The sequence below is a fragment of the Sceloporus occidentalis genome, unplaced genomic scaffold (assembly GCF_023333645.1).
Source record: "Sceloporus occidentalis isolate IW3139 unplaced genomic scaffold, rSceOcc1.0.p SCAF_54, whole genome shotgun sequence".
Classification (NCBI taxonomy): Eukaryota; Metazoa; Chordata; class Lepidosauria; order Squamata; family Phrynosomatidae; genus Sceloporus; species Sceloporus occidentalis.
The window spans coordinates 4,976,165-4,988,251 of NW_028317034.1; the positions used below are offsets into that span (position 1 = coordinate 4,976,165).

At 37.4% G+C, this 12,087-nt stretch overlaps 1 protein-coding gene across 1 annotated transcript in view; it reads right to left on the reverse strand.

Moving 5' to 3' along the window:
* Positions 1-1,873: 1,873 nt before the first annotated feature.
* Positions 1,874-12,087, reverse strand: part of LOC149288049 (queuine/queuosine transporter SLC35F2) — a 70,292-nt gene continuing 60,078 nt past the window's right edge. The window contains exons 6-8 of the mRNA XM_089492177.1: positions 10,982-11,034; positions 6,928-7,082; positions 1,874-2,098 (exon numbers count right to left, since the gene is read on the reverse strand). Of these exons, the coding sequence (XP_089348303.1) occupies positions 1,874-2,098; positions 6,928-7,082; positions 10,982-11,034 (433 nt within the window). The remainder of the gene's footprint in view (positions 2,099-6,927; positions 7,083-10,981; positions 11,035-12,087) is intronic.

Genomic DNA, 12,087 nt, shown 5'->3' on the forward strand with positions numbered 1-12,087 from the left:
GTACAAAGCTTTTACTGGGTATGTACTAGGATCAGAATTGTACCATGGATAAAAATTTCCAACAACGCTTTTTCGTCTGACTAGTGCTTAGTGTTAATAAGTGATGGCTCCTTTTGGTCACATAGATAGATGGGTCAGCACAGCTTTGCGGCAGCAAAGCACTAGAATTCTAAGAATGGTATTTGATGCCTATAAATATGGGATGGATTATATCTTCTATGTGGGGCCTTGACCTTTTTTCTATATGAATAACAGGGTTGAACTTGATGGACTCGTGTCTCTTTTCAACCTATATCACTGTTACCTAGCAAACACTGCATAGCCTTGCACCACTGCTAGGGGGTTGCCTGTCTGGTTGTGTTCTAAACCACAGCAACTTCTCAAGCATGAACTCCAGCCGTACACCAAACTGTGCGGGGTAACTTTCTATTCTACAAGTTGTTTTTCCATCAACATGAATATAAGCAGTGGACACCTTAAATGTCCAACACACCAGAATTTTAATACTACAGCTCATGGTTGCTAATACTTATGGGACAAATATTTCCAACACGTGTTGAGAGGCTGCCCACTTGACAGTCTATTTCATGAACATATGTCTCCGTTTTTTCAAAGGCCGGGCTTGTTTGAGCTATTGATTTGAACAGTATAAAGCAGTATACAGTGTTAGGTCAAGAAATGTTAGGGTTACTGAAATGGGGGTTGCTGAATTTCCCATTGTTTTTAATTACTTCTTATGGAGTCAGTTGTTGCTTTTGCATCATCACGAGATGTGTAGCTGGAGAACTATTTTCATATGTCACTCTGGATACTGGTTTAACTTCGGTTCTAAGCTATGGAAAACTAGACTTCGCACAAAAATATCCCATTCTTGAAGTGTTGATGAGCTGTGTTCATGATGCAGTATGTTATATAATCATTTATTTTGTTTATTTAGGTCATGGGATAAAAAAACCGAACAGTCATTTTTCACATTTTGATAAGTGTAAATGTTTTGTTTTCATTAAAAAAAAATGCAATGGTAACAGCTAAATACAATTATTACCACGACAAAGGAGAAGAAACTGTTTGGAACCAGGCAGTGCATTGTAAACGGACATAACAATTACCGCATATTTCTATCAATGTACAGTTATATAATATTTATATAACAAAAAAAAAAAAAGGTTTGAAGAACGCAAACAGACACTGGATATATTTTGTGAACAATCTTTCGCTTGAATCATTTTCAGATTTGTCCAGCACGTACACCAATATCTGAATTCATCACCATTTGCTCTGTTGTTTTGAAACGGAGTCTAGTGGTCAATACTCTTAAACGTTAATAAAGATATAAAGCTGTTTTCAAAATGAAATACAAAAAATGTTCTCTTAGAAAAAAACTTATCATGGAATGTAGTTAGTGGTACGAGTGGTACGAGGGATGTGGATCACAGTGGTTCAGAGCTCAGGCAGCTGGCAGTGTACTTACATACAACTGTAATTATTGTGTAAGCAACCGTGTGCTAGTGTTCTGCAGAACCTTTTTGGACAACAAAATGATCTAAATTGTATCAGAACAATGTGGCAAAATATCACACAATGATGTGAAAAGTATCTTCTGAGGTAATATCGCCCTTATTATACATCTTTTCTCTAAGCTCTCAGTTATTACCCTCACGTTTCTCATGAATAATCAGTGCTGTCAGAGTCTGTGACTCCAGGTGTTGCAGAGCCTGTTTGGTGGTTGATATGTCTTCTCTCCTATTCAAAACTTTCCATGTTGTTGCTTTGTGTAACTGTACCTGGTATATACCTTTTTCTCTATGCACAATACAGAGATAATGGACAAACAGATGCCACTGAATCCTCAGTGGGTGACAGTTGGTTGACTTTATGCAACTCTAACATGTGGCTCCTCTTCTGTTTCCTGGCCTAAGCTGGTGTAGGTCACTGAGGGCTCCAGCTGTCCACTTGCAGGCAGTTCTACTATGGGTCCAGATGGGTTACGGAACTGCTTGTACACTCGAGGGTCCTGTGCAACATAGGTGGTAGTGGAGAAGTATAGGACCAGTCCAATTAGGATGGTAAAGAAGGACAGAAGGTAAAGTCCTGAAAACTAAACAAACATCAAAACAGAGATTACTAAACAGAAAACTCTAGTTGTGTATTAACAACAAGAGAGGACGTTAAGAAAATAAGCCAGAGAAATGGGAAGTGTGTTAACAAACCCTTCTTTTCCTCAACCTTCTGAGTGACATATCTTTCAGGTCTGAATCAATACAGATCAACATGATGGATGTTAATCAGTATTGTAATCAATGTTGATCAGTATTGCTTCAGACCTGATAAAGAGAGGAAAACTCTCAAAAGATTGTCTTTTAAATATTATGTTAGTCCAATAAAAAAGGTATCACCGCATACTCTGCAATACTCTTTTTTTTTTGGACATTGTGTCTACTGGACTAATACGGCTTAACCCATTTACATTATATATATGTGGTGTTGCATACATGTTAGATCATGCATAAAGCCCATTTAGGTGAAACTGCATAATATATGATGGGGTAGACATACATAAGAACAGGTTACATTTCATAATTATGCTATAGAAACAAAATATACCGTATTTGCCTGGATATAGGTCCACTTTCCTCCCCCCACTTTAAGTCTTTAAAGTGGGGGTGCGGCCTATATTCGGGGTTTAGCGCAGGGATGTGCAATTCGTTTCTGCTGTGGGCAAGCAGCAGGGTTAGAATCCAGATCTCCCGCAGCGCTGCAGGGTACCTGGATCCTTCTCTCTGGCAGAGGGCCCGGAGGACATCTGCGCGATGCACGTAGACAACCTCCGCTGCCAGCTCTTCCGCCGGTGGTTCTATGGTGGAGCACTCTTCCGGGGTGCACATACCCTTGCTTTTGGGGCTTCGGACGAATTGCAGAATAGACAAGAATTCATATGAATCTGAATGCACAAGTCTATTAATAACTAATGTGCATTTCAATTATACTTTAAAATGCATTGTTTGTCTCTATTCTGAACAAAAAATATTATGGCAGGCACCGCACATACGGTGCGGTCCACAAAATATGAGGCTGTTAGTTAATTATTTCCAGGACTGGCATTCAATTATTTCCAGGGCTGGCTTTTATTCCCAGTACTGCTCTGCCCCATTGTCCAATTGAACAGAATTTGTTACTCTTGTCAGGGCCCATTACCATGTATTTACACAGTGTCTGGCTTATGTGGGCCTTATTTTGATAAGCCGAGATAATTGATACAATAGCGCAGAAGTTTCCTTTTTTTCATGTGGGTACAAATACATTAGCTCTTGGAGGCCTGACCGCTAACACATTCCTATAACCAATTACAGCATACCTCACACTGCATGAGAATTAATTTGTCACAAAAGATCTTTGTTAATGAAGAGCCTCTTAAACTATTTTACTAACCACAGTTGTGACTCCTACTGAGCATTTCCACCCCGTCCTTTATTCTTAAAATGACATACAAAGAATGAGAGCTTTTAGCCATCGGATTTTTCCATGAGAGGTTTTGCTCCATTTTTTTCCACTTGTCAGCAGGCTACATGATTACAAAACATACCATGATTGTGTGTTTTTTTTATGCTTTTGTTTCCTCTTCGGCTACTGGCAGATTAATGTCTTTTCCGCCTGGAGAGTTATTATTCTTTGTATATGACCAAGCATAATTTACAGCAGAGCCATTGTGACTGTATATTCATTTCTAAGACATTTTCGACAGTGTGTTCTTTATTTTAACCCTTGTAGTGACATAGAGGAGTATACGTCAAACTGTTTTGAACGGAAAGGGCTTAATGGTTTTGTCACTAGCTTTGATGATCATGCATATTGATGCATATATGCTCCTTAACCTGGATAGCTGCTGATATTAATGAGTTAACCAGCATTAGCAGATGTGCTATGCATTGTGATACAGAAAAAGTGCAAAGGTTTAAAAAAACTGTAAAAATGCTCAATATTATACTAAGAAAGCAAAGTTCCTACCTGTTATTGGTAGGTTCTTTACATTTTCACAGACTGTACATATCATACCACATAGGCTGCTGACCCATATTGTTACTGAATGTCATGTCAGAGATAACAATGATGGCCCATCAAGCCATTAAGCAAACTGAAAAATTAATAATATTATACTATATATTAATATACAATAAGAATTGTATGTAAGACAAGGTATGCCACACTTCTGCTTAATTAAAGCCTCTATTGAATACTGGAGATCCAAAGTCATGTGGTAGCTTCCCAAAATGCAGATTAGCAAGTCATCATACATTAAATAAGGAGAGACATAGTGCATGTCTTTAATATAGTTATCATTTTAGCATGCGTCCATGCTAAAATGATGACTATTGTATTGTATTGAGAAATTCTGATAAATGAAGGTAGCCATGAATATTCATTTTTTACTTTTAATGGTGCCTACAGATGCCCTCCAAGCACCATAGATAGCAATAGTGTAAAAAGAGTAAGGGTAGCACTCAAACCACATGGATATATCATTTTATATAAAAAATAAATATATAATTAGATATCCCATCATAATTAATTTAGAAATTTGACAGTAGTGTAAATATACTTAGTAAACTTTTTCTACCAGACATACACCTATGAACAGCGGTGCCAATACACCAAGCACAGTTGCTGATTGTCCAGAATCTGCTTAAAAGAGACTTGCCGGTGGTGCTTGCAGTCTTGGAGCCCTGTGAATTGTCGGTTTACTGGTGTAATTACTGAGTCGGGAGCGAGCTGTTATCCTCTAACAAATAATGAATACTCTAGAACAACAGGTTTCATATACACAAACAAGAGGCTAATGCACTTGAAATGTACACTATCATTCTTGCAGGTATAATTAAAGAATGGGATACATGGGATGCAGCCGATGAAGGATAAGATCTGCTGGTGCATGACAGGAGGTTTATAAATATGTTTGACCTTACTCTGAGATTTGAAATTAAATATATATCAATGAATGCAGAGTGCAGACCAGCAGTGTAATACTGCCCCGAGTAATATGTTCAAGATGGTGTGTAATAAATTGAAAATAAGCCATAATATTTTTTGAAGCAATAGCATAGTCTTTCAAATTGATCTACTTGCGTTGCATACACATTTTGGAGACATGGTTTTTAACAACCTGTGCCTGGGGATTTAACACTTAAATCTTGCCCTGGAAAACAAGACAGTAAATGCACTTAATATATATGAACAATGCTCTCACAGTTAAAGCTGCAAAAGTAGGCAAGGAGACCTAAAACATGTCTATAGTAATTTTCCATATAAAGGCAAGGAGACCCGAAACATGTGTAGAATTTACTACATAACTAAAGGCTTGAATGTCTCCAAACATTAGGAGCCACACAGGTCTGGGAGCCAGCATGATATTGTTTAGAAGGGAGATAGAAAAAGGACTGGGTATTTATCAAGCGCTTTTATAAAGGGATGCCTACATTTTGAGTGCATAATGTTACCTACAATGTACTGAATAGTAACACTAATGTTACATTTAAAGGATGTAAAGGTTGTGTTTGTCGTAGATCAGTTTTGTATCAAGGGGATCAGGGGATAAGGGTAGTCTAGCTTAATTAAACTTAAGGTTCACATTACAAATAACTACATATTAATGTCTATGTATTTAGAATGCATTAGTGTCCTAATACTTTTGTCCATATAGTGTAGCTCACATTTAATGCTATGTATTCCTTTGTTTTAGGAAAGAGCTGAGTAATATCAGTGTTAGGCTTGTTTTAAAAAAAAATGTGCATTAGAGTCCATGCGCTCACCATTCAGCGGCTTTAATGTATAAGGTATATTTGTTGTGCACTGTACTGTACTTGTTTGAAATATAACACCTAATGGCATCAACAGCCTAGTACAAAGAACCGTGTCATAAAAGCAAAACAATTGATTAAGATACAAGTAACAGACTTCTACCTCTGTTACTTTCTGCTGCAGTGCCAGTTTAACCAATGAAAGGCACAAATACCAACAAAGATAATACATTTATTGCAAAAGGGAAAAACAATTCCTCCAGCTCATTAGCAAAATTATACTGGACTTCCAATTCTTTATGAAGTAATTTGGGAAGTTTGTAATTTTTCAATGCTTTATCTTAAAAAAAATAGGTTACTTGGCAAAATACTATCTACTTGTCTATTGTAATTATTAACGAAAAAAAAATTGTTTAAGGGGAAATTCTTAAAATCCAGTGTCGTATACAATAATGTAGGCTAGCATTGGCAAAAACATAGTTTTATTTCATTATTTTTTAAAAAGCATTACTCTGAACACCTGCCATGGCTCTCAGTGTTTTGATATTTTGGGTGACTTTCTATGCGCCACATTGGGATGATTCTTTATGACAATGTATTTGAAGTATGTTCCTCCATAGAATGTAATTAGTTGGGCTGGGTGATTAAGACTGGGCTATTTAGTTCTCCTATATTATTATGCAAAATTAAGCATGTGTTGTGTTGTGTTAATGTTAACACAACCAGCACTATATGTGGCATGCTTTCCATGATTTGATGTGTCTTTCTAGAAGTGTTTTGTTTGTTTATTGCATCCACAGCAGCATTTTAGTCTACCTTCTTCTTTTTTCAAAATGTAGTGTAGTGTAGAAGCTTGTGGTATGACCTTCTTCACTGGAGGATAAAAGGCCATGTAAAGCTAAATTTTGTAAAGCCAAGGTATAAGTCCAACTTTCTCTACTTGCTTCAACCCATATACATATGCACAAAAAATCATACAAAAGTGTTTTTTCTGTCACATTTGACTGTTCTTTATACTGAAGATAATGGTTGAAAGCAAATACATAATTTCCAGAAAATACAAGGAATGTATATAAAGCTATTTTACTTGGCTTGTAATATATATATATATATATATATATATAAATTAACTCACCTTGTAATGGAACAAGAACAGTCCACAGAAAAAGGTATAGAGCTCCGCTGTAAGTGTCGAGAGGTTGATTGCTGTGGCACTTGTTTTCTTAATCACGACAGGCATGAAGCTGTAGAGACCAAACATGCAGGCGGTGTAGCCCACGTACAGGAGCCCTGTAGAAATATTGTTTTCCAGTTACAATTATAGCTAGTGTTTTAAGTTTCTTACACTATAAGTAAATGCTTTATGAGTCTGGCTGAATGATTTTACCAGAAAGCTTGCTTGGCGCTGTAAAATTTCTTTGCCACCACATCCCCTCTGCCCTAGCCCCCATATCTAACACACACACACAAACTAACAAAAAAAAACAAATAACTAATACACACGCACTCCATAGCCTAACACACACTCTAATACCATATACTTTAACATACACTAACACACATGCTAACACCATGCACTAATGTACATATGCCAACACACACAAAGTACACACGAACATACACTCTCTTTGGAGCAACTCACAGAGCCCCTACGACGGTTTAATGTAATTTTGCTTTATGTGACCCAGCTATCAAAAAGTTACAAGCGTGATCCCTGGAGTCCAAAACAATACTTCAAAAGAATTTTCTTGTCCTGCTTCACTGTTCTTTAATAAACAATAATACAAAAAAAGGGGAAAAAAAGAAACATAAAAAAGTCTCAGGACATTCATATAAAGTTGGAAAAGGTTTTTCTCACTTTTTCCCCAAATGATAGTGTATGTACATATAATATGTATTATGACAAAATCCCTGGAATTGTAACAGGGAGTGTGTATATAGTGCCCCAAATATTGCAGGGTATATATCCCAAGTAGCCCAGGAAGATGCAGAGTAGTACACAGTGACTTATTGTATATTTTATTCTATGTATTTTGGGTCCCTGGGGTTGAGCATTTGGACCGTAGGGTGGGCCAGTGCTCCACTTTACATATTTATACTGTCTGAGATGACAGATGAGGATTCCAGACCAGGAATTCCAACTCCCTGACTTCACTCACCTACTCCTCATAATTAGAAGGCAGATGTTTAGATACCTGGCCTGCACTGAGGGAGGGAGAGAACCATCAAAGCCTGTGAGTGGTGAATATCTTGATGATTTGTATTGTGGCAAACAGCAAGCCACCTAAGCATAGTCAGGAGAAAACACTTGTTTAGTGAGTGCCTAGCAGAGTAAAGATGCCACATGAAAACCAATAAAACAGGCAAAGGTCTTTTGATTTATAAAATCTCCTGTGTGTGAAGTGTCTCTGCACCCTTGAGGACTGTGTGTAACCAAAGGTCCACAGAGCAAGACCATTCCATTGGTTACTACAGTAATCACATCACCAGAATAATGCGATGTTCTCCCATTTTGGTTTGTCAGTGTTGAATTACCATTATTATACCAATATTATTACATTTTTATAGCATTTACCACTACATTGGCTGCTACAGGCTCTGTAAGTAAGCAGATCAATGCAGCAGCAGGAAGCATCCGTCCTTGAGATTTCTCACTCATGCCACTTATTATTATTGACTTTAGAGAAGGATAGCATGAGTTGAATCTCCTACAAAGGCATTATTTGCATATTTTAATAGTTCTCATTAAGTTTCTCTAACTTCCTGTCACTTTATTATCCCCACAAGCATTCAAGTGACTTTTTTAATAGCAAGCCCCCTAAAAATCATATGTACATAATGCTAGTAAATTTTTTTTTATTCGTACATGAGATGACTGCATAGAGATACAAACTACATATATAGCCACCAGGTAGACTAAGCAGACACCCACAATCATGTTTGCCTTTTTGTTAGTAATAAACATCATAATGTGTTAAGGCAAAGTCAGCCAACTTAAGTCATTAACCCCTTCTTGACAATGGCTGATTTTCTACCCTTTGTGACACTTATCTATAAAATCTAATGAAAAAACCTTCTACATATATTCTACTATTTGTCCTGAGTGTAGAAACGTTTTCATGTTTTTTTGCTTTTTCCTGCACATAATGAGGAAATAATTACAAGTAGCGTTTTGCTATTTCAAAACCATTTTTTCCAAATCTGGTAGTTCTGCCCCAATGTGCTATTTTAAACATCTTTGAAGCCGGACAATGCAATGTACCCCATCAAACCATATATTTTTGAAGACAAGAAACCCTACAGTATTTCAAATGCTAGTATTTTAACTCTTTTCATGCACTAATTCTACTGTCAGTCTTTGTCAAACTTTGTGGTAGTCATTTTTTTTCTTTTTTTTTTTTTTACTTCAGGTATGAATTTACAGGTCCTGGTAAATATCACACAACACCCCAATATGTGTTCAGCAACATCTCCCGAGTGCAGTGAAACCACCCATGCATGGGTTTGTCTGGCTGTTTGGGGGCAAAAGGGCCACATTTGGGGCATGCACATTTTTCAGTATTGAAATTTGACATTTGGCGATCCTATGCCCATGCCCTATTTGGTAAATTTTTGAGCCTGGACAATTCAATGTGCCCAATAAAACCATCTATTTTTGTAAACTAAACACCCCAGGGTATTTCAAATGCTGGTAGTTTAACTCTTTTCATGCACACATTTTACCACAAGACTGTCACTTACCTATGTAGAAGCGGGAGACCCCCCCACTTCTAACCCACAGCAGCAGCCACTGCAAAGAAGGGGGAGACCCCCTGCTTCGAATACACAGCAGCCTTAGCCTCTGCGAAGAAGGGGGAGACCCCCGCCTCTAAACCACAGCCGCTGTGAAGAAGGGAGAGACCCCCCGCCTCGGAAACACAGTAGCCACAGCCGCTGCAAAGAAGGGGGAGACCTCCCCCCCACCTCCCAGCAGCTGCAGCCTCTGCAGACAAAAACCAGATCCAACTCCTGATGGTAATTATTTTTACATGTTACCATTTAAAAAAATATTTTTATTTATTTATTTTTTAATTTATTTTACTAATCACATTGTGATTAGAAAGCTGAGCTCCATTGACTTGCATAGTCAAATTCAGTACCTGTTTTCAACCTGCAAGGGGAGCCAGAGTTCTAAGGAGGGTCTGGAGAGGTCCTCTTGGAAATCTGTTGCAGTGGAGGTTGTGACCGCTCTCCGGAGAGGTCGCAGTGCATCCTGGGGTGGGTGTTCGGTGTCACTGAATGCCTCGCTATCGAGGCATTTCAGCAACACCATTGAAGCTTATCGTTGATTGTCTCCTAAGCTCTTCTAAAACGGGCGTCCGCTGCCATACAATGTATGGCGGGCATTGACGCCCAGGGGAGGGGACAGACATAGCCTCTGATGCCGATAGATGGGTCAAATGTTTTTTATCTGCCGTCAAATTTTATATTTTTACATAATAATAATGTAAGGCATTTATAATTAAAAAAACACTTTGTTAATGTCTGGGGGAAGCCATTACTGCTCCTTTAAAATAATGGATGTGCTGTTTCTTTAAAATTTATATTTTTGTGCATGATATCATAAGAATAATAATCATAATTATCATAATAAGATGATAACTGGGGCTCAGAGGGACTTGGCTTGTGTTAGACCACATGACAGAATAGCACCTGCAAAGCGCAAACTTAATACATTTCAGATTCTGCAGAGATTGGATTCTTTGGACAAAATATTTCATATTTACATCCACCTTGTCCAGGCTGGATTCCAACATTTTACGTGCGAATCTAGCCCTGTTGCTGTGTTTTATGCATAATTTGCTTAGAGATTTCTAGTTATGGCAATTAAGCTGGTAGCAATTGCTCTTAGTGCTTAGGCTTTATGGTCAGCTTGTTTAATGGCCTTAGTGCTCCTTTGGTCCTACTAAAAGGAACTACATTATCCTTCCTGATTTCACAACCACACTGCTCTCCTTATGGAGCTGTTCTGTGCCTGGGATAACAGGGCTATAAATGTTAAATAAGCCAGTAGGTGGGGAGCTATTTTAAGAAATATTATGAAACAGCTCTGATTTTGACAGATAGCAAAGACTTTGAAGCTTCCCTTTATTCCCTCAGTCCTTTGTTTAGTGAACCAGTATTTATGTAACAGAATGTATATGTCTTACCTATTTGCCAGTCCCAAGGCACTTTTAACAATTCCTTGTGTTCCATTATGGCCCTGAAATAAAAAAAATAGGCTTTTAAAAAAATCCACAAAACACACCACAGCAAGTCAAGTAAAAAATGTCATGGTCTCAATTCTACAAGGATCTATATGAAATATATGGTTGCATATAGTAATATCATAATATCCAATTTAAAACAGACAAATTATATATAGCATTGTTGTATATACAGTCTATACCAGATCCTCACTAGAACAGAAAAAGATCACTTTGATTAAATACACTGGAGAAGCATATTTGATATTGCCATGGTCAAATATTCAAGTAACACTATACACTAACAGTAGAACCACACACCATACCTGAGTTAGCCAGATTTCTTCTGAAACATACTAGCACTCAACAACCATTACAGGAAATAATCCAGATGTTCAGATTATGTTGGTGGTCATACTTAGAATTTTATGTGAAGGATATTTTTTTCTATGGGAATTAACCAATTTACATGCTGCAACAACATAAAATATTTTTGTCTTGCTATTGTGCTATATGTAGAGAAAACACGGCCCTTTTTTAACAAAGAAACATACCAGGGTGCCCTAATTCCTCAGCCCTGGTGACTGTCATTGAAGAACTTGAGAACTTCAATGAATTATCCCCATTATACAAGTGACCCCTACCCAACTTCCTATGAAACAAATCAACATTTGTGAGTGCCACAGAGAATGTGTGTCACTAACTGTAGATGTTAATTTTACTTCCTAATCTTGAGAAGAGCAAAAGCTACATTTTTATTGGAAAATACATAGCATACGGATATAACATGATGTCAGACATGTATTAAAATGTATTATGTAAACCTTGATGCATATTTCTGCAACACTAAGATCCTAAATAGATGACAACAGTGCAAGGAAGATCCACTCCATTAAAAAACAAGTAACTTAAAAGAAGCATCAGGCACGTAAAGACAACAATTTCTGTAACGTTTATCAAGCCAGCTGCTGCCACATGTGATTAATACATACTTAGTTTATTTTTGTGGCTGAGAATTGAAAGTGCTTCTGTTAGTTATCTAGAAAGGCTATACATTTTTCCAGTAAATA